At 46.9% G+C, this 24,054-nt stretch overlaps 1 protein-coding gene across 1 annotated transcript in view; it reads right to left on the bottom strand.

Annotated features, from left to right (window-relative positions):
• Positions 1-24,054, bottom strand: part of Snx9 (sorting nexin 9) — an 84,516-nt gene that overhangs the window by 14,608 nt on the left and 45,854 nt on the right. The window contains exons 5-9 of the mRNA XM_059272813.1: positions 17,665-17,830; positions 14,543-14,693; positions 11,386-11,470; positions 9,093-9,218; positions 8,875-8,992 (exon numbers count right to left, since the gene is read on the bottom strand). Coding sequence (XP_059128796.1) covers positions 8,875-8,992; positions 9,093-9,218; positions 11,386-11,470; positions 14,543-14,693; positions 17,665-17,830 — 646 coding nt within the window. The remainder of the gene's footprint in view (positions 1-8,874; positions 8,993-9,092; positions 9,219-11,385; positions 11,471-14,542; positions 14,694-17,664; positions 17,831-24,054) is intronic.

Here is a 24,054-nt window from a genome sequence, read left to right as displayed (position 1 = left end):
TCCCGGGACCTACATGGTGGCTCACTGCCACCTATAACTCCAGCGATCTGATTCTTCTGACCTCCATGGGCTGTTCCAGGGGGTCCAGTGCCTCTCGTGGGCTCCCGCATGCACATGGTGCACATACATGTACTCAGGCACACACGTACACACAATAATAAATAAACGAATAAATAAATTTTGTAAAAGAATGAAATTCCAATCTAACACATTAACAAATACTTTAATGTTGGCAAGACTAACATCAATGTTAGCTGCAAAGATGTTACAAAAAAATCTCAAAGTAGAAAACTCTCTCTAGCTTGTAAACAATCTTTAGGTCAGTTTCTGGGCAACACATGAAGCTTTAGAGGCAATAAAGAAGTGGTAAGTGGAAGTCACTATGCAGTTCTTTTTGTTTGTTTGTTTTTGTTTGTTTGTTTGTTTCGAGACAGAGTTTTTCCGTGTAGCTTTGCGCCTCTCCTGGATCTTGCTCTGTAGTCCAGGCTGGTCTTGAACTCACAGAGATCTGCCTGGCTCTGCCTCCTGAGTGCTGGGATTAAAGGCGTGCGCCACCACCACCCGGCATATGCAGTTTTTATAAAATAAAGGAGACTATAATAGTTATAAAACATGTCTAGCTGTGATGTAATATTCAAGTGCATTAAGTACTAGACACTGGTTCTTAGTACTTAAGTAAAGTGGCCCTGCAGCCACAAGGCACATCTGAAATCCAACATGTGGGAGGCTTCTAGGGGGTTACCCAGAAAAATCTTACCTAAAAATTAAATAACCCTCAAACACACACACATTGGGGTAAGGTGGGGTGGAGTGGGGGTACAACATGTGTACACTCCCTGAGGGCTGTAACTTTGTTCTCTCTCTATCTCTTTTAATTTTTATGTGTGTGAATATTTGCCTGCATATGTCTATGTACCACATGTGCCCTGGTGCCCAAGGATGCCAGAAGAGGATGTCAGACCCCTTGGAACTAGAGTTTATAGGCAGTTGTGAGCCACCATCTAAATGCTGGGAACTGAACTCAGGTCCTCCGCAAAAGCAGCGAGTGCTCTTGACCATGGAGCCATCTCTCCAACCCTTCTATTTTGTCTTGTTAAGTGGCAAAGACAATTATCCCTTGACCGTACCTACCCTAGAGCTAACGGCCATGCTAACGCGAAACTTAGCGAGCAAGTGTTCTTGTTTTAAAGTAGAGTTTGGCGAGCATGGCACAGCCAACACCAAATGAGCAGAGAACTTATGCTCTTGGAAAACAAACAAACTCAGTGTCACCTGAGAGCCTATGGGTGGAGCCTCCAACCCAGCAGGTGAGGAGCTCATGCAACCCTATCTATCCCCAAGAATCACAGTGAAGCTGTTCAATGGTGACAATATAACCACAGGCTGCTCTGGAGATCAGTGAAGACAAGCAGCTACCTGACAAGTGTCTTTGCTGGAACAGCTGCTCAACTTTCACCAAGAACAGAGAGAACTCGTGGCATTCTAGGGCTGCCCCATCTCTGCTGCAGCGGACCTCCCCACTCCTCAGAGGACACGCCTGGCAAAGCAGGCCATGGAGATCAGCTGCAGCATCCTCGGCATAGGAGGCGGCTCACTGGATTTGGAGCAAGGGGGATATGCTCATTCTTGCCCGGTCAACCGCAGAGGTGAATAGGGAGAGCAAGTGGCTATGCTTAGCAAAGATGGCAGGACCAAGCACATTCTAGGATGAAGCTGTGCAAAACAGTGAGGACCAGATGGTGTCTAAGTCACATGCTCCTGCCAAACCACGAGACTGTTCACATGCAAGGGAGACAGAACAGGGTCTAGGTGGGAAGCGAGGCACAGTGTAGTCCCAGCTGCATGGTAGGTTAAGGCAGCAGGATTATCCGAGTCCAGAAGTTTGGGGCAAGCAGGGTAACCCACTAAGACCCTGTTTCCAGAAACAAACAAATACTACCCCCAAACAACAAGAACAAAACAAAAGACCAGGAGAAAGAAAGGCTGGGGATAGCGTGAAGTGACCCAAGCTTTGATGCCTTCTATTTATAGTTACATCAAGAGAGGAAAGAAACCACATTGGCACGGGCTCTGTCAATCAACCCCAGGCTTCCTGCCAGTCTATGTGGAGAAGCAAGCCTTAGGATGCCAGTCTTACCATATAAACATGAAAACACCTGAGCTGCAAGGGAGATGGTGGTCTGCGAGTCGGAGATTCCATAAGGCCAGTTCCTTATGCAAACAAAATAGAGACAGCAACCTTCGGGGAGGCCGAACCCAGAGCTGCTAAAACAGACTCTCAGCAAGGGCCAATGTTCAGTTAAAAACAAAAATCAATCAGACAGACAAACAAACACCAACTAACTAGAGCTTGGCCAACAAAAAGCAAATAGGATCTGTACTGAAGGAAAAAAGGCAGCAGAAATTGTTACTAAGTGTAGCTAGATGTTGAATTTCACTGACAAAAATCAAAGCAGTTTCTGTAAGTATATTTAAAGAACTGTTAGAAAAATTAAAGGGCAACATGACAGTAATCAACAACCAGAGACTGTAAGGAGACAGAATTACAGGAAGACTGAATGGAATGCCTGGAGTTGACAGTGCAGGAACTGGACAAAAACGCCCACCAGCAATCAAGAGAAAGGCAAGATGGCGGAGACAGGACTGTGAGTCAAAGAGCTTCCCACTTCGAGACAGCAGACTGCTGAGAAGAAACAAAACCCAGTGTCAATGGCAGCCAGCTTGGCGCATGTGGAAAGAAAGCAGAATTAAGGGCTGACTTCGTCGTGTGGACAATGCAGGACACAAGGCAATGGGAAGACACTGGCTGTGCAGCATGGAAAATTAGCAGACGAAGATCCCATCACCAGCAACCTACCCTTCAAAACTACAGGCAGAGGGGGCTGGAGAGATGGTTCAGTGGCTAAGGGCACTGGGTGTTCTACCACAGGACCTGAGTTTGAACCCACATGATGGTTCACAACCATCTGTAATTCCAGCTCCAGGAGATTCAACGCTCTCTTCTAGCCTCTATGGACATGAGGCATGTGTGGATATAGGAAAACAGCCATGCCCATAAAGAGAAAGACATTACAAAGAGGGTCAGTCTGAGGATGTGCACTCTCTGCTTTAGTGACATCAGTCAGGACCGTGTATGAACAGAAACAAACCACACTGTACAGAACAAACCACATCTGTACAAGGCAGATGCACTGTGCCGGGGAAAGGAGTCTCTCTGGGCATCGAGTGTAAACGAGGGAGCACTGCTTCTGCTGTGCTCACGGCACACGACAGTCAACCCCAACACATCCGACACTCCTGCAGAACCTCAAACTACCCCACTCCTAGAAGATGTATCACGAACTGAGGTCAGACAAAGAGGTCCTAACAGCCCGACGTGCTGGATGCTAAGGTTTGATGAGATGTCTCTGGCAGGCACTGGCTGCTGTTCAAGGCTGAGCTCCTGGCTTGTGGGGCTTTAGGAGGCTCGGCTTAGCTGGGTGCGGTGGGTTACTGGAGGTGTCCCCTCTCCTCTCCACTCTCTGCTCTGCACAGTGAAACCGCTACCACGTGAGCCCAAATATACCGTCCCCTTGAATGAAACTGTTTCTCTCTGCTCTCTGTCACCGCAAGACACTGGATGTCTTCAAACGAAAGGCTTTTGCTACCCACTGTCTAGAGAACAAAAGGCAGGCTGTAGTTGGAGCAATCATGTGCACATCACACACCCGACGGAGAACTGCTTCTAGAACCATACAGAACAAATTCGGCAATAAAAAACAGACGAGCAAAAATTGTTAAGAAAACAAGCAAAGTTTTGCACAGACACTTCACCAAAGACACACGGACAGGAATAAGTGCATGAAAAGATACTCTACACAACCCATCAGTACGGAACGAAATCCCAACAAAATCTACCACTACATGCCTACAAGACGAGTCAGCAAAATCAATGAAAAACTGACATTGCCTAGTGTGGGTAAAGATGTGGACTCACTCATGGGCATTTTCATATATCACTGATATGGATTCTAAAATCATACAGCCAGTCTGACACATTCATAAGCACAATGCAAACCAACTGATCTATTCGTTCATGATGGAAATTTACCCCAAAGAAAATTTGTTCAGGATCATATAAAAATCTGTTTGTTAGTCTGCATGTCATAATGTGTCTATACTCATAGTACTGGTGAGCTGAGGCAAGAGGACAACACTTTGAGGCCAACCTGGGTTATGTAATGCGTTTCAGGCCAGCCTGAGCTATACAGAGAGCTCCTGTCTCCATAACAATAAGAAATTAGAACAAAGTATCTATATTGGTAATGCTACAATTACCTCGAACTAGTTTAAATGTCTTTCAGTGAATGAAAGGATAAAGAATTACAGTGTATCTGCACATCTAATAACAGCAATAAAGGAAAATTATTGATCCAACAAAAGCATTAATCTTAGCTGCACTGTTTCTACTCGTGATGTATTCTAGAAAAGGCAAAATTACTAATTTTTTTTTTAGGGGGGCCAGGATTTCTCTGTGTAACAGTTCTGGCTGTCCTAGAACTCACTTTGTAGACCAGGCTGGCCTCAAACTCACTGAGATCCGCCTGCCTCTGCCTCTCAGGTGCTGGGATTAAAGGCGTGTGCCACCACCATCCGGCAGAATTATAGCAACAAAGAACTGGTTGAATATTGTCAAGGACAGGACTAGAGGAAATCAACGCTGAGCACCGTGGAGTTTCGGGAGGCCACAGAACTGCCCTGTGTATCAAACACAGTGCTGGCCACAGGACTCTAACGGCACGCTAAAGAACGAACTTACTGCATGTAGTCAGAAAGTGAGCCTCAACTTTCCTTCAGAGGAGTGCACACATGAGAAATCTTCCCGTGAGATGGACCATCTACCAGGAGTGTGCGCACCTAAAGTGGCCCGTGAACACCACGGTCTCACCCAAAGCCTCTCATATGTAAGAGCACTCCCTCTGCACACTCAGTAGGAGCGCAGAGCATGTACTACTTAAGCTTAATGGTTTGGGACTCGGTCTCAGCCTTGGGAAAGATGGCGGCTCCTTCACTGACAGAAGGACCTGGCAGGTGCACATACTGGGATGCCTTGAACGGCTCCTTGAGCAAAGGAATCAGCACTACAATTTATTAGTCAGTGATTGAAATTCGATCATTTTTATTTAACAATTTTCCTTATGAAAATCCTTCAGACACAGCTGGTTCAACTAGGACTCTGCATGGTATTTTATGCTTACTAGGTATTCATATCAGGTCCCAGAGACTTGTAACCAAGGGGGCAGAAGGGACTTAAGTTTATCCATTTTCCATAAACCTTACCTAAGTTTTCACTAAGAGTGTGAAAATAATCTTTTGGAATCCCAAAATACAACCTGCTTGATTCTGTCCTATTTTCACAAAGAATGAAATCTGCAAACAGAATATGTCACCTATGAACTTCCGTGGACAAGCATCATGACATCATCTCCCAGACTTCCTCTTCCTTTTGTCTAGGAGTTCAGTGAGGGCCATCTACAGACAGCACTGATCCTGTGGGTACCACAGGCAGGAGACAAGGGGAATAAGGCTGATCTGTGCCTCACAGTGTCCTCGGCACGCCTCCAGAGAGCGGTCAAAGCCGGACTTTCTTCAGACTGAGGCGCTGATTGCTGTGCTGTGCCTGCCCCTGGCTGCATGCCTGCACTCCCCCCACGTTTAAAAGACAACCTTAGTGTGGGAGACTGAGAACTCTATGATGCTTTAAATCAATAATGAGTTACTTGGCTGAAAACCTCGGCTTGTCCATTTAAAAACCACGAAGCATATGCTATTCCAATCTATTGGGTAAAAGTAGAGTATAAAATTCAAGGGCACAGACTGAAATTTATAACATGAAGAAGGAACTGGAAACAAATCTACTGTTTTAAAAAGAAAGCTCTGATTTAAAGCAAAAAGGATGACTAGAAGGACAGGGAGTGTGATCTGAATGGGTTGTAGAGCAGTTTGTGGGTATGTTGACACTCTGAGTGGAAGGAAGCTATGGTCTCCAGCACCCTGGTGTCCATTCCCTGGCACCAGCCCTATGGAAACACTGCAGCATCACTAAGGAAACACTGCAGCATCACTAAGGAAACACTGTAGCATCACTAAGGAAACACTGCAGCATCACTATAGAAACTGCAGCATCACTATGGAAACACTGCAGCATCACTATGGAAACACTGCAGCATCACTAAGGAAACACTGCAGCATCACTAAGGAAACATTGCAGCATCACTAAGGAAACACTGCAGCATCACTAAGGAAACACTGCAGCATCACTAAGGAAACACTGCAGCATCACTAAGGAAACACGGCAGCATCACTAAGGAAACACGGCAGCATCACTAAGGAAACACTGCAGCATCACTAAGGAAACACTGCAGCATCACTAAGGAAACACTGCAGCATCACTAAGGAAACACTGCAGCATCACTAAGGAAACACGGCAGCATCACTAAGGAAACACTGCAGCATCACTAAGGAAACACTGCAGCATCACTAAGGAAACACTGCAGCATCACTAAGGAAACACTACAGCATCACTATGGAAACACTACAGCATCACTATGGAAACACTGCAGCATCACTAAGGAAACACTACAGCATCACTATGGAAACACTACAGCATCACTATGGAAACACTACAGCATCACTAAGGAAACACTGCAGCATCACTAAGGAAACACTGCAGCATCACTAAGGAAACACTGCAGCATCACTATGGAAACACTACAGCATCACTATGGAAACACTACAGCATCACTAAGGAAACACTGCAGCATCACTATGGAAACACTGCAGCATCACTAAGGAAACACTGCAGCATCACTATGGAAACACTACAGCATCACTAAGGAAACACTGCAGCATCACTAAGGAAACACTGCAGCATCACTAAGGAAACACTGCAGCATCACTAAGGAAACACTGCAGCATCACTAAGGAAACACTGCAGCATCACTAAGGAAACACTGCAGCATCACTAAGGAAACACTGCAGCATCACTAAGGAAACACTGCAGCATCACTAAGGAAACACTGCAGCATCACTAAGGAAACACTGCAGCATCACTAAGGAAACACTGCAGCATCACTAAGGAAACACTACAGCATCACTATGGAAACACTGCAGCATCACTATGGAAACACTGCAGCATCACTATGGAAACACTGCAGCATCACTATGGAAACACTGCAGCATCACTATGGAAACACTGCAGTGACTGCTGGGCAGAGCAGCACTCTCCATCCCACTTCAACAATGTCAAGTTTTTAAAGTTTCCAAAACAAAATAATCCAAGCCCAAACAACTTCTTCAAAAACTAAAAATTTCATCTCCACAAAACAAAACATCAAAAAGACAATACAAACACCTCCAGAGGAATGTAAACAGAAAACGAAATAAAATACACAATTTTAAGGAAAATGACTTGCTTATCAAGATAATAATTCTAGCTAAAGATTAGCTGGTTCAATCTCATAACACAAACAAACTAGGAAACTTCAGGATCAAACACAAACTCCCTGCTTAGCAGGACAGAAGAGCCTGTCTGATGCTGGGGTCGGTTTCCCTCCCTGCACTATAGAGGAAAGTGTCTACCCGTAGGCAGAGAGGGGACAGGACTCAGGAAGTGCCCCAGGGCACAGGGACTGACCCCCAGGACAGAGTGCCTGCCATGCTCAAGTCTCACCCAGGCACTGTCATCGGGCGGGCTAAGATGATCTGTGGTCCTTCCCTGAGTTCCTCAACTCTTACTGAGAGTTAAGCCTTCTTTGGCTTCTCTTTGGGAAGGGCCTTGCTTCCCCCAATCCCTCTCTCCTCTCCCAGGCCCCTCTAAATCTGACTGGCTAAGCCTCACTCTGGCCCTCCCTCTATTCCTTCTTCTACACGGACCGCTTTTGTCATGTGAACAGTTTCTACCCATTGAAACTCTTAGTTTGGGGAAGCTCAGCCTCTTTAGAAACCCTGTGTTCTAAGTCACGCTCACGGAGCTTCAAGCACTTATCCCCAGTCCCACACTAGAAAAGACTCACATCTCAGATGTCAGTTTCTAAGGACAGAGGCAAGCCCTTTCTGACCAGATGTACAGGAGATCTGGTAGCATGTGGATTACTCAGCCGAGATTTTCATTTTTAAAAGATATTTTTATTATTTTCAAGTGTGTGTGTGTGTGTGTGTGTGTGTGTGTGTGTGTGTGTGTGTGTAGGTATGCACACATGCATGCAGGTGCTGGTGGAGGCTGCAGCTGGAGTATCAGACAATTGTAAGTGCCCAACACAAGTGCTAGAGCCTGCATCTGGGCCTCTGCTGGGGCAGCGCCCGCTCTGCACGGCCGAGCCACATTCTCAATTACCACAAGAGCTCGGGGGCAGGACACGGTGGAACAAAGGGACACTTTGAAATACACAAGACGGGAGAGGGTACGAATGAGTGGTGACGAATTCTTTCCTCCTCATGAACAACCAGAGGTTCTGCCTTCTCCACGTGGTTCTCCACACACAAAACAGCAGGGCGGCAGAGCCCGCCTCCTGTCAGCCGGGTCTCAAGCTTTTATTTGCACTTTAGGTCGTTCAGATGACTTCTATTTTCTAAGGTTCCATTTCTCACACTTAAAAAAATGTACTTTTTTTGGTAGAAGGAAATAAAGACAATGACTTTTCTAGGATTCAAGGTGTATACACAAGCTCTCTGATAGCAAAGTTTGCCAGAAGTTTCTAGTAGATGCTCAGGTAACTTCCACATTTGTGTACAGACTCTTCTGAGACATTAGTGACCCCCTGCACTCTTGAACATCGGGAGGATAACCTAGTCAGCTCTCCACCTGTCATTTTGAACAGCACTGCTTACACTCACCTGTCACCTGCTTGTCTGGAAGAGAAGGGATCGGAATGGCAGACCCGAACTTAACTAGGAGACGCTCATACAGCCAGTCAAAGTGCTTATATCTGTGGTTTACAGATCGATTAGTGTTCTGCAAAGTAAGGGAAAAAGGAAAAGGCCTTCGTTACCAATACTAAGCACTGAGATGGGGAATGCCAGCTGCAGCGGCTTCCTTTAGAGCGGGTACTCACGGTGGGTGTTAGCTGGTACTCAATGTAGCTCTTCAGACCGTACATTTTGGAACCTTTCCGGGGATCTGCTACCACGCAGTCAAAAGTAGAGGTAGGATAAACCCACATTGGGCCATAATCTCCAACCTAAACAGTGACGGAGGAGAAGTTAACTCTGTAACCCGGGCAAATGGTACTACGATTGCAACCCAGCTGCTTTCAGAGCTGCAGTCCCACGGCTTCACTAGTGGAGAGGAAGGACTGGCTGTAGCTCTAGGAGGCATCACATCTACAAAACCACAGCTGTTCAGAGGAGCCCATCTCTTCCATACGGGCATCTTGTCTCAGGAGGAAGAGAAACTGGCTCACATCTAGCGAGCTGAGCACAGAAGGACTCCCTCCTTTAGACCACAATTTAAAGCTAAATGTGATAAAAGGCTTTATTTAAAAAAAAAAAAAACTTTTAACATTGACTTTTTTGTGTGAAACAAAAATTTATGTTATCAGGATTTTGTCAATGATGTCATATTCTCAGTTTTTATACGTACTCTCATCTGTTTTTAACTAATTACAGGGCTGACTGGTAAAACAGTCTGTGAATAATGCTTGAACAGCACTGTTCTAACTTCAAAACAGTGTGAGCCAGGCCACAGCCTGACAGCCATTATTTCAGCCACTGTTAGAAGTGAAAAGGAACCGAGGAAGAGCAGCACATGGGGCTGAAGAGAGGTAAGTGCAAGCTGAGACCTCTGCAAGGCCAGCAGGTGCGAGGGGACAAGACCGCCCATCTCACATTCTGTCCGAGGTGGCAGAGGGAATTGCAGGATGGGGCACGAAGCCCAGGCAGGGGTCACTAAGGAAGGTGGCTGAGGACTGGAGATGATTAACAAGGTACTACAGAGATCTCTAGGAGAACACAATTAAGCTGCCTCAGGGGCTATATCCCGGAGGCTCTGCTAAGCTTCAGGACAGCAACTGGGGCCCATCTTGAGCAGCAACCCTCTGTGAAGAGGACAAAGATCAACTGCCTAGTCCCCAACTCACCAGGCCTATGCTATCAGTGAGTAATGTTTCTATTTATCCTAAGCACAAACCGGGCCTCTGTTGTCTTCGCCTCTTGAGGACTCAATGGCTTTCCCGTTTCTTTGCTATGTGAGAAACTGCCAGCCAGACCTGCCCACAGGGATCCTTGGTCTCTCTCTGCCAAAACTCACGGACAAAACGCGGACGTCATGCTCTGCTCTACCACAGTCATGCCCGTGACAACGTCCACATTAGAATAGGAGGGGCACACTGTGGGTTCTTAACTCCAGAGCTTTAAATTCAATAAAAAGGCTCCTGATGTATGTCAGCCTCCCTCCCCCAGCCTGGAACAAACAAAAAGATTCAAATCTTCTTAAGTCAAACCACTCAGAGATAGTTACCCCAAACATGTTTTGAGGGACAAAGAGTATAGGCGCTTGGGGATATTGCACTTCTGGCTGGCGGTTCCTAGAATTTTAAGCTTTTTACAGATAGGGAAAGTAATTCAAGGATCCATTATCATTCCTGGTATTTCATCATGGGTCCCTGGAACCACAGTTTGGAAGAGGCAGGTGGTTCCTTATGCTTGCCTGCAGCCATGGGGATTACATCCAAGGCTTCCATCAGCTGCAGGTTAAGTCAATAGGGTTACAAAACAGTCACAGACCTTTCTCCCCCTAGAATTTCACTAGATATTGCCTAGATAGAAATGTATTAACAATCAAAGTATGGGATGAAACCAAAGAGCATTTGTCACATTATGTAATAATCATTTCACCAAGACAGATTAAATCGTTGCTGGTGCCATTAACTCCCAGCTTTTATTTGCTAGCCCCTTATCTTGAGCTGACAGCTAGTTTACTGGAAGAAATTCTATTACCAGTATAGTGGGAAAAGCACCTTATCCTAATGATGTGCTCTACTTCCATCAGGGTAGAAACATAAAAATTTGAACTGAGTTTATTGGCTAAGCAAATAAGGCTGGTAGAAAAACAGAATGTAACATAAGCTCTAAGTCTTGCAGTCTAATGCATTTTAGAAAAGAAAAAGTATTAAAATATACAAGCATTGGTTGAACGTTAATTGTTGAAAGATAAAAATAGAGAAAATTGAGAGAAACAGTGACAATCATTAATTTATGCTGATTATCTTTAGTCCTCCTAATAACATTATCAACTACCTGGGACAATGTGCTTAAAAATACTTCCAAAAAGACTAACGTTCTTAGCTTAGACATCATAAAAAACTTTAATTAGAAATAGAACAAACAGACAAGAACAGACAAACTTACAATGATGGGGATTCTCTCTTTGGGCTTTGTGAGCTGCTTGGCCAACAAGTACTGTTCCATGCCAGGCTTCGCAAATCCAGGAAACCTGATCACGAAGATAAGAACTGTGAGTCTCTGCCCTTCCTCATACAAACGCTACAGTTCCACCATGTGACCTCAACACCAGTTTTAACCTTGTTCTGTCTTTCAGATGGAAACCGTAAAGGCTAATCAGGTGCCCCGGTGGCCAGTGAGCCACTCCATGAAGCATGAGCACAGGAAGGGAACACATGGCTCCAGCAGGTGTGATGTTCACAGGTTCTCTGCCTGCTGAATCAAGTCTGAAACAGCTATTACCAATAACAGAGTGAAGGGCAGACACAGAGTCTCCCTGAGCCCCAGGACCCAGTAAGCCAATTTGAGTTGGAGCAATGGCCACTTGCTAACACATCCACATCTATGCAGAGTCAATTATTATTAGGTAAACAGCAATATAACACATTCATTTTTTAATCATTATCAGATGTGTTCTCATAATGCTCCAGTATATTTAAATATCCAACTTCCTTTTCTGGCACAAGGGTTATCTGCTAGAACTAGACTATAGCTAACATAGAATGAATTGTTGAAAAGCTGAGTACTTAAAAACACACAAGGCTTTAAGTTGTTCCCTGACCATAAAGAGACAGAAGTCTTGGAGGTACAGGTTCAAATTAGCCTGCTCTAATTTGGTTTCAAGCTGGAATGACATCTTAGAGTACAAAGACTCTCCAGGGACGAGGCAACTGGGTGGAAATGGACTAAAACAGGCATCAAACTCAGAACAAACTGGGAGCAGGTGCAGAGCCGAGGGAGGGCCTGACTCCTGTGCTGGCAGGAGACTTCAGCTGCTTGCTTGTTCTGCTGTCTCTACTTTTCCAAGGACCAAGAGACAAACCTCATGTAAAAGAGCTTTAAACTCATTTTACATTTAGGCTGAAAGAACTGAGAAAAATGTCCTCCGCAACCAATCCTACTGAGACCCCTGTAGTCTTAGAGATAAGCAAACAGCAGATGACCATGCCTAATTTTATTGTGCACACACATGAGCACAAAAACCATAATGGAAGAAACTGGAGAGGCATGAAACTGTGTGGTCTAAGAGCTCAATTAATCCCCTGCTATCCAGATAGACTATGGAGACCTTGCAGGCCCCATCACACAAGGTCCGAGACTTTGACCCTAATCTCTACACAGACGCTAAACGAAGGCTTAAACAAAAACAAAAACAATTCAGACACAAACTGACTTCCCCTGAATGCACTCTGAACTGCAGACCTAGAGGAAGTACTGAGACAGTATTAGCAGTTTGGGACACACTGTTTTAAGTGAGACGCTGGGAGAAGAGCGCTTACTAACATCATTCCTTATCCCAGAATCCCCCAGGGCCGTGTCCACATTCACAAGCAGTGGATCTACCCAGAATCCCTCAGGGCCATGTCCACATTCACAAGCAGTGGATCTACCCAGAATCCCCCAGGGCCGTGTCCACATTCACAAGCAGTGGATCTACCCAGAATCCCCCAGGGCCGTGTCCACATTCACAAGCAGTGGATCTACCCAGAATCCCCCAGGGCCATGTCCACATTCACAAGCAGTGGATCTACCCAGAATCCTTCAGGGCTGTGTCCACATTCACAAGCAGTGGATCTACCCAGAATCCTTCAGGGCTGTGTCCACATTCACAAGCAGTGGATCTACCCAGAATCCCCCAGGGCCATGTCCACATTCACAAGCAGTGGATCTACCCAGAATCCCCCAGGGCCATGTCCACATTCACAAGCAGTGGATCTACCCAGAATCCCCCAGGGCCGTGTCCACATTCACAAGCAGTGGATCTACCCAGAATCCCCCAGGGCCGTGTCCACATTCACAAGCAGTGGATCTACCCAGAATCCCTCAGGGCCATGTCCACATTCACAAGCAGTGGATCTACCCAGAATCCCCCAGGGCCGTGTCCACATTCACAAGCAGTGGATCTACCCAGAATCCCCCAGGGCCGTGTCCACATTCACAAGCAGTGGATCTACCCAGAATCCCCCAGGGCCATGTCCACATTCACAAGCAGTGGACCTACCCAGAATCCTTCAGGGCTGTGTCCACATTCACAAGCAGTGGATCTACCCAGAATCCTTCAGGGCTGTGTCCACATTCACAAGCAGTGGACCTACCCAGAATCCCCCAGGGCCATGTCCACATTCACAAGCAGTGGATCTACCCAGAATCCCCCAGGGCCATGTCCACATTCACAAGCAGTGGATCTACCCAGAATCCCCCAGGGCCGTGTCCACATTCACAAGCAGTGGATCTACCCAGAATCCCCCAGGGCCGTGTCCACATTCACAAGCAGTGGATCTACCCAGAATCCCCCAGGGCCGTGTCCACATTCACAAGCAGTGGATCTACAAGTTCTATGAACGTAGTTTTCCTTAAGCTAAGAGAACTCTAGGTGAAAACACGTATTAGAAACACATTCCGCAGATCACGTGCCTGGAATCCTGATTGGCCCACCCACCATGTGTGTGTGACCGTGAACAGGCTTCCTTTTTCCCTGTAGTAAAACAGGGCGCCATATCCCACAATGGGATCTGAGGGTGCCCATGAACCGCTGCACAATGTCTGGCACGTGGGAAGTGATCAATAAAACAGGAAAGCATTGAGAGACCTGCTTTCCTTAGCTAAAAATAATGCCTAGTAATACTTATTTTTATTGATGAAACTTTAGTATATCATGGAGTTTATAAGTAAAGGCAATAAAAGGAATTTTGAAGGTTTTTTTTTGTGGCGTCCCAAGCTGGCTTCGAACTTGCTCCCTACAGCTGAGGATTGTCTTGAACTTCAGATTCTCATGCTTCCACCTCCATGTGCTGGGATTGCAGGTGTGTGCCATGCTTGTATAACTGAATAAACACTTCACTTGTTAACCTTGTGAAACTGATGAAATGAAATCAGCTTCTAATCTAAGATTCAAAGGCCAAACAAGACTCCAATTCAGTAGATTACTAACTAGAAAAAAGTAAAACTTTTCTTGCATTGCAGTGTGCGTGTGCCTGCACGCGTGTGTGTGTGTGTGTGTGTGTGTGTGTGTGTTTGTGTGTGTGTGTGTGTGTAGACATCCCCTGCTCCCCTTTAAACTTACTTGTTAAGGGGCAGCTTCATGGACGAGGCACCTGGACGGCTGTTTCCTCGCTGGATACCCCCTGCCTCAGCTGATTCCGAGTCCTTAAAGTAAGAAGATGAGGACTTGGGGTCATCCCATTCTTCGTCCCATTCATCATCATCACCAGTTGCTGTACGTAGGAAAAACAAAAACAAAAAACAGTAAGAAAGAAAACATAAGTGAGATTGCTTGAGTTTACTGTAAACAACTGCTTGAGATAACCAGGGTTTTTTGGTTTTTCGAGACAGGGTTTCTCTGTGTAGCCCTGGCTGTCCTGGAACTCACTCTGTAGCCCAGGCTGGCCTCGAACTCACAAAGATCCGCCTGGCTCTGCCTCCTGAGTGCTGGGATTAAAGACGTGCACCACCACTGCATGGCAGTTTTTAAGGAGCTGTAAAGCCGAGTCCAGTGCTGACTGTCTCATGGATCTGAAGAACACAGGTTTTGCAGTCAGTCTCAAGGCTTGACCTAGGAATTCTGCCTTTTTTTTTTTTTTTTTTCAATGCAAAAGACAAAGCAGAACGAGGCTGAACAAGGCAATCAGTTCACAACCTCTTTACAAGTGCCTCAGTAGATAGCTTCTTCAGTCAGTGGTGCTGGGAAAACTGGATGTCCACCCATAAGATTAAAGCCTGGGCCCTTCCCTTACATCATCTAAAAGTCAACAGAAAACCAATCACTTAAATCTAAGATTCCAAAGGGTCAGACTCCCAGAGGACGATGGGAGAAGAATCCCCCTGGCATGCCCTCAGCTCTGTTTCGGTGTCACACAGAAGTCAGGGAACTACAGCAAACCTAACAAGCAGGGCCACATCTAACCAGCGGGGGCCTGCACAGCATGGGAGCAACAATCAACGAATAAACACATAGGGTTTTTGTTGTTGTTGTTTTGGTTTTTTGAAACAGGGTTTCTCTGTGTAGTTTTGGTGCCTGTCCTGAATCTCGCTCTGTAGACCAGGCTGGCCTCGAACTCACAGAGATCCGCCTGGCTCTGCCTCCTGAGTGCTGGGATTAAAGGCGTGGGCCACCACCGCCTGGCTAAACACACAGTTTATCGACAGAAGAGAATGCATTTGTGAACCCTCACGTGATAAAGGGTCAGAATTCCAAATACACAGGGAACTCATGTACTTCAGTACTGGAAGGCTGGAGAGCCAGCTTAGCGGTCAGGAGCACTGGCTGCTCCCAGCACACAAATGTGGCCCACAGCCGCCTGTAACTCCAGCTGGCCTCTCAGAGCTTTGCACACTCACAGTGTACAGACACACAAGCAGGCAAAACACTCATACATATAAAACAAAAGTAAGTAAAATCTTCAAAAGAGCAACACCCGCCGCCCAACAATTCAATAATGAGCAAGCAAACACCACAGGCCTCTTTACTCAGGGCTTCACTTTCCTTATTATTGGCAGTTTTCATTATCTGTGGTCAACGATGGCCTGGGAAATACTAAATGGAAGGTTTAAGAAAGAATCAATGTGCAAGTTTTGCATGATGAAATCTCACACCTTCCCGCTCCATCCTGCTTGGGGTGTGAACTTTCCCTCTGCCTGGCCTATATAGGTTGTTTCCTTGGTTATCAGACAGACTGAGTAGAATCACAGTGCTTACGTTCAAGTGATCAATGTTAACGATGGTATAGCAAAGTACAAGAATCGTGTGAGGCTAGCAACTGAGATACATCCAAGAATAGATATAAAGTCCTTCCTTAAGTGAAAAGGTAGAAGTTTTACTTACATAGGAAAGAAAAAGTGTGCGTGTCTGTGCTATGTATGTGTGTGTGCACATGTACATTTGTGTGGGGGTGATATACACACATGGGAACCCGAGCACAACCTTGGATGTTGTTCCTCAGGAAGGCCATCTGTCTTTTCTTTTTTAAATTTTATTTTTAATGTGTATGTGCACCATGTACATGCAGTGCCCACAGAGGCCAGCAGAGGGCATCATATCCCTTGGAACTGAAGTACAGAAACTGTTAGCTGCATGTGAGTGAGTGTTGGGGAATGAACCTTGGTCTTCTGCAAGAGCAACAAGTGCTTTTAAACACTGAGCCCTCGCTCCAGCCCTGACCATGTTTTTTGAGACAGAGTCTCTCGCTGGCCTGGAAGTCACCAAGCAGCCTAGGCTGGGTGGCCTGTTTCTTCTCAGCCACCAGCCTGGCGGTTTTTTCAATAGGTATTTTTTTCCATAGAGGATCAAACTCAGATGCTTTGCCAACTAAGCTTCCTTCTCTGTTCCAAATACCCTTTCTCTTTTCCCTGAGACAGGGTTTCTTTGTGTATCCTTGGCTGTCCTGGAACTCACTCTGTAGTCCAGGCTGGCCTCGAACTCACAGACATCCACCTGCCTCTGCCTCCCGAGTGCTGGGATTAAAGGTGTGCACCACCACCACCCGGTCTGGTGCAAATATCCTTTCTCAGTCATTGACTTGTTCTCCTTCAATACATCTCTCCTCTGCTTAAACCCAGAGGCAGAGTCAAGCAGGTCTCTAGACCCAGTGCTCACGCCCTGGCGTTTCCTGGATGACAGGAGTATCTTCTAGTCCAGAGGAGACTGACTCATGGTGCACTCTGGGACTGAAGCTCACCCCCAGGAAAAACAAGCTACGACCGACCGGAAGCTCGGAGTCTTCATCCCCAGCTCATCCTCTGTGAAGAGGAGACTGGCTGCCAACGGGATGAAGTTTCCACACCAGCCCTGGGCCACAGGTTCTGACGGTGTCTTCACTGGTGAGCACGTGCAGGTGCTGGGGGGGCTATGACGGGAGGGGGCCTGGAAGTACCCCCCTCCCCAGGCCTCCCCTATGTACTTCCTCACCTGGCTGCTCATTTGCACCCCCTGGTTTACTCCTTGTAATAAACAGTAAGTCGAGTGATTCCCTGAGTTCTGTGCACTGTTCTAGCAAGTTCATGGGACCCAGGAATGTTCCATGGAAGGTAATGCTGGGAGTGCCCACTGTCCCAAGGAGATGGTGTCAGTGCTGAGGACACTGTGGGACCCTCCATCCAGAGTCACTGTGCTGTGCTGACTTTGATGATAGCAAGATTAGCCTGTCACCCGGTTCCCCTTAAGTCACTGAAGCAGCAGTCTCCCCTCACCTGGTCCTTGGTAGGCCTGTGGGTGGCCGAAGGCAGTGTCCCAGTTGTTAGTGCTGTTCCTCTGAGCACCAGCTCCATCTGTCCTGCTGCCCCAGGCATCTGAGCTGTCCCAGTTTCCAGATTTGGGGGCATTCCAGGCTGACCAAGGGTCATTGCCACCACCAACCTGTGTGGGAGAGGAAAAGGAGAAAGGCTATTGACGTCTAGAAACTGTGACTCCATTAGCAATGGGTTGACAGGTCAACTGAGAACAATCAAAGTGCTGGGAGAATCAACGGGAAATATATCGAAATTTCTACGCCCCCAACCCACGTGAAAACACAGGCGAGTGTGATAAGCAACGTCAGCCTGCTCTCACTGACGTCAACATTCTCTTGCATCTGCTAGAACGCCATTATACTTGCTACTGCCGAGGCCCTTCTCCACTGACCTTAGCTACTTTTCAGTAGGTCTCAATTCTTATTTTCAAAAGTAATACACTCAAGTGGAGTCAAGGATAAGCAGTTGAACAACAGGCCTGCCACTTTAGAATGTCTACCTGGATGTACGGCCAACGCAATCCCTCCTGTTCTGTAACTCACTGATTACATCTGACCTCTCTACCTAACCCCTACCCCAACTCTATGAAGCCCGGTTCAACATCCAGGAGCCACAGACCAACATAGCTGCCCGTCTGAAACTTTACATCTAAAGGCTATCAAACCCTCCTAAGACAGACAGACAGACACACACACACACACACACACACACACACACACACACACACACACGCACACACAGAGGCTGTTTAACAGGTCACTGCCCGTGTAACCCCATCCTGTGTAGTAGGAGGCTATTTGAAGCCAGCTCCTGAAAGAACTTAGTGTCTGAGGAGACACCTTCAGTGTCTGAGGAGGCCAGCCTTGTATCTGACAACAGAGGGCCTGAGAATGAACTTGGGATGGCCATAAAGGAAGCAGTGGTAGGTAGGTGTGCACGTTGCACACTCATGTATCTATAACCACAGGGGAGCTATACTCATGACAGACGTGTTTAATAAGTGTGTTTAATAAGCTACTTTCTGAGAAATCTATCCAGGTGACTGCGCTCTGGTACAGCCTGCGTACAAACCCAGGTAGACAACCTAGTATCCACCAAGGCTACCCAGGACACATACGTGCTATGGCTTACTGCTCCTAGGGCCACAGTGAGCAAACCAACACGAGATTCAATCAGGGGAGAGAACGACTCAGTGATGAGGTGCAGCACACCGGAACGTCTGATGCTGCTGCCCGGCTAACTTCTTGTTCAAGGGAAAGACGGAGACAATGGGCTGTGAAGTGTAGTGAACAGTAAACCAGCAGACAGCCGTCTGTCCCGTGCTGCGTGTGCATAACCGAGTGCACACTTTACACCATGTGTCAGCACACACACGCAGGAGCAATGCATTAGGCCAGGAATGGTGTCACCAACAGGAATGTTTGGCTCCATCAGAATCTTATGGGGTGGTCACTCACATGTGCAGCCCATCACTGACCCAAACATGGGCTCCGGGACTCACCTTCACAGACCGTGTGAAAGGCCGGAATGCCGGCCAGCTAGGTGGATTCCAAACTGTTCTGTAAGCACGGGGCCAAGGAAACCTCACATGGGTGCAGGGATTAAGAACTCGGGCTCTGACATTTATCTAGGCTTGAACCCCAGTTTTCCTACTTGTTAGCTACTTGGACATGAGCAATTCGCCCTCCTTAGCTCCCACACCTTAAAAAGGGGGGTCTGCAACACTAACTTCCTCAGGGGTATGTGTTGTATGAATTGATAAATGCACACAGTACTGACAAAGGAGGGCTCAGGAGAGTTATCTTATATGTGGGGGTTCACCTGAACGTAAAGAAACGACACTTGATGAGGCAGGAAGCCTGCTACATGGCAACTTCTAGAAGCTGCCTGGGTTACAGAGCAAGCCGCTGCCCCCAAATAAATTACAGAGAAAAAAGGAAGCCAGCAGTTCCCTGAGGAGTAACCTCCTCCTTTATGCTAAAAGGAGAAGGCCACGGGTAGCTAGAGTTTTCCTGCCTGGTCCACAGTCAGGACAAATCTCTCACCTGCCAGTCCCGCAGCCGCTCAGACCCGACCAAGTAAACACAGAGACTTATATTGGTTACAAACTGTATGGCCGTGGCAGGCTTCTTGCTAACTGTTCTTACAGCTTAAATTAATCCATTTCCATTAATCTATACCTTGCCACATGGCTCGTGGCTTACCGGTATCTTCACATGCTGTTTCTCATCATGGAGGCTGGCAGTGTCTCTCTGACTCAGCCTTCCACTTCCCAGCTTTATTCTCCTCCTTGTCCCGCCTACATTTCCTGCCTAGCCAATGGCCAATCAGTGTTTTATTTATTGACTAATTAGCAACACATTTACCATACAGAATATTCCACAGCAGCCACGGGTACATTTTCAAATAGTTTAAATGCCAGGCCATGTTACTGGAGACATTTTAAAATAAAGAGATGCATTTAAAATATTTTCTACTAGCCAAAGATCTGCTTCCTTCAGAAGGCAGAAGTGAAGTCAGCAGTAACATCCAGCTCCAGGGCTGTGGGAGAAACACTCTAGAAACCCTCAATGCTAAGAGCTTGGTGTTTTCACAATCTGATCCCAATGTAACAAGCTGGGATATAATGATCTGTTTTAAAGGTCCTTTGGCCACTAATTCCTTCGCTCTCAACCCAACAACCCCTTTGTCTTGAAAGGCTCAGCCATAAACTAACCCACTCTGTTTCTGAGCTGAGGGTCTACTTCCCTAGTGACTACACACTAACCCACTCTGTTTCTGAGCTGAGGGTCCCATGTCCCTAGTGACCACACACTAACCACTCTGTTTCTGAGCTGAGGGTCCTCTTCCCTAGTAACCACACACTAACCACTCTGTTTCTGAGCTGAGAGTCCTCTTCTCTAGTGACTGACCACACACTAACCACTCTGTTTCTGAGCTGAGGGTCCTCTTCTCTAGTGACTGACCACACACTAACCACTCTGTTTCTGAGCTGAGGGTCCTCTTCTCTAGTGACTGACCACACACTAACCACTCTGTTTCTGAGCTGAGGGTCCTCTTCCCTAGCTTGTTCTTTCCCTTTTCCCTCCTCAGTCATTTCCACTGAGCAACATTTTCAGCCTTTTCTTTTCTGCCCCTTCCTGGTACCAGGGTATCCTGTCACTCACAGACTCAAACCCTTCACTAGACCTCCATGAGTTGTGGGGCCACAGGAAATGTCTCAGCTGCAGCCTGTAGGTCCTGACTCTTTTAGTCACATCTGGCCGACCAAGCCCCAGAAGAGCTTTCTCAAATTACCACACAGGAAAAGAACATCTGTCAGGGTTGTTAGATGATTATTTCTTCATGTAGTTATTTACATCTCAAATTTACCTTATTTATGGAAGAAGAAGGAGAAGGAGAAGAAGAAGAAGAAGAAGGAGGCGATTGGCTGAGACTTTCAACACAACCAATCTGAGTCAAAATATTCACCTTAAAATAAAAAGGTACTCAGTGAGCAGGGGGCCACATACAGCACAGCTTTTAACAAAACCAGAAACCTCACAACAAAACCCAAACAGCCTACAAGCCACCTACACACAAACAGGCCACACAGAAGCCCAACGCTGTGGCAGTGTGTTGTACCCCCCGCCTGTTCCTTGGTACCACAATACAGCTCCACTGAAGCACCACAACAAGTACCACAACAGCTCAGGCTGCACAGGAGGGGAGCAGATGCCATGCATGTCACAGAACTGGCGAGACAGACTCAGGAAATACACAGCTGAGACTTCAAAATGGTAGGATTTTAACCCTTTCCTTTCAAAAGCATCATGTGAGAGTCCAGCCAGGATGACCAAAGCCACCCTGTTACCTCAACTCAGACTCAGAGCCATAAGTGAGGGACAGCAGAGGCCAGCCACTCTGGGAACTGAGAGGTGAAAGTACATGTCCTCTGGTGTGTGCGCTTGCTGGAATGTGGTCACTGACTCATTTCCTGACAACTTGGGAGCCCAAGTCCCAGGTCCACCAGTGCTCGGCATGGAGTGAACACCAGTAAGGTTTCTAAGGTGTTCGGTTCAACTCTTGTGAAATGAATGACATCACTCTCATTTCATAGATGCCAATAACAGTACATTCTGGAAGTCAAGGCACAGAAAAGTTAATCAAGAAGGACCAACGGGACCCAGTTAACATTCTCACTCCCGTTACAGATGACAACATTTAGGAAGCTGTTTTCAAATCACCAGGCACTGAAGGACAGTCATCCTGGGTTATAGGAAACACGATGAGACCTATGAATGCCCCATTCCCTGCCAGGACCCCACAGAGCCCAGTGATCTGTGACTTTTGGTGGTGGATCCTGGGAAGAGGGATGTAGTGAGGGCATGAACGAGAGCTGAACCCAGGAAGCTGTGGGTCTACAGAGGTGCCCTAAGTCTAAAGTTGACACCTAATAAATTCATCGTAAGGAACCTCTGCAAGCCAGAGAAGGACCATGAGAGGAAATCCAGAGCAGAATCCTTACACAGGATAGTTCCTCCAACCACCGAAGAAATCCTCACAGTGCACGGTGTACTACAAGGTTTCACTTCAGTAGCAGGGCAAAGACACCTCTAGGTGAAATATTCCTCTGCTCACACTTAGAAAAGCTTAACACCAAAAAGAAATGGGGATTTTCAAATAACTTACATATATCATTAACATTTAAAATATTAATGAGGGTGCACAATCCTCAGTCCTGGAGACTACCAGGAGTGAAAAAGCAGTGGGATGGGGCCCATCTCAAAGAGAACACATTGGCCACTGGAGCTGACCCAGGCAGAGGAAGGGAACAGTCAGGTCTAACTGGTGTAGAGGAACAGCCCGAGGGAGCTCTCAACAGCAGACAACCACACACACCACACACAGAGAAAACAGAAGCGCTCCAGCGGGTCTAAACGCACTGAGCCAATATGAATCCTCAGGCCCACAATGCTATGCAAAAGAAGAAAGAGGAAAACTCATTAGCTACTGTCTGAAGCAGCTATAAAACAATGTAGTTTGAAAACTAGCAATTAAAGAGAAGAAATTCTGTATTTATCCTGAACTCTTAAAAGCTGGATCGGGCGAGCCAGCTAGCTCCAGCCGGTGATGGCAAGTGGACGGAAGAAAGCCAGGCCTGCACATGCAGAAGAAAGCCTGGAGTGATGGAGGCAATGTTAGCAACTGGCACAGGCTGTTAAAGAACAGTGAGGAGCGGCAACTCCATTCCAAGCAGATTATTTTCTGGACAGAAGGAGAAAACACAATATAATGGAGGAAGACTGTCATCCAGATAACCTAGGCATCATCTGGTCTCAACACTGGACTGACCAGATACTGAGTACTTTGATGTGACGTAACATAAAACACAGCATATCATCTATGATGCAAGCTCACACAGAACGTCTGATCTAAGCTAATTCAGTCCTGGAGTTCCCACGGTCACTCAAGGACTACAGTGTAACACACAGTTGTGACCAGCATGGGATCGTCTCTCATGGCAACTGCTGGTTACACAGTGATAAGTTCTCCTTCTACAGTGTTTCTATTTGGCTGCATCTTGCTTCCCATAGACATCCTTGGGGAACCTAGAGCATGCACCTGCGTCTGCTACCTAAACGTGCAGCCCAACCGGGCAGGGCAGGTGCCTGCTGGGAGAACACACTGAGCCCAACTCATCTCCGAGTTCTAGGTGTTTAGATACCGCCTCGCTCCCACCCAGACACAGGAAGATGGGCCACGGCCACTGCGACTTTTCCTATCTGTCTGAGCTGGGTCAGACCCTGTGAGTGGACCACGACTGAGACTTGCTTCCATTAAGGCAGCTTTCTGCTTGGCATTTCAACTGAACTAGCAAACCAGTTCACAAAGGAAACACTGAAGTGTAAGCCACCCACGAGTGGGCTCCAGCTTCCACGGCCTACTGTTCCCTTCCAGAAAACACTCAAAGCTCAACACAGTCGGTAGATAACAAGTTGGCTAGCCCACCAGGGAGCCACCCCACCACAGGCTAACCACAGTTTATGTTACTGTCTTCAAGGAGAGTCCCTGTGTGTACTCAAGGCTCCATCTCGTTATACACATGGAGAGCTTCCAGGGCTCGACTTGTACGCCATGTGTCCTCTGCAGCTTGGCCTGGCCTGCCGGACTGACCGGACAGCTGCACCCTCATATACAGGTTCCTGCTAGGAGCCATGGAGGGAGGACACAGGACCGGGTAACTGGAAACTTCCAGCGCAGGACTTTCCCCGGGGTACACAACCAAACTGAATGGAAAGTTAGCATTTGTTGTTCCTAACGGGGGTGGGGGGGGCTGTTTAGAGAAGGTGGTTTTTTCTCTTCCGCTCA

This window comes from Peromyscus eremicus, chromosome 8b (genome assembly GCF_949786415.1).
Source record: "Peromyscus eremicus chromosome 8b, PerEre_H2_v1, whole genome shotgun sequence".
In the NCBI taxonomy this organism is placed as follows: domain Eukaryota; kingdom Metazoa; phylum Chordata; class Mammalia; order Rodentia; family Cricetidae; genus Peromyscus; species Peromyscus eremicus.
The sequence above is the reverse complement of the archived record's forward strand: the minus strand, read 5'-3'. Positions and strand labels throughout refer to the sequence as shown.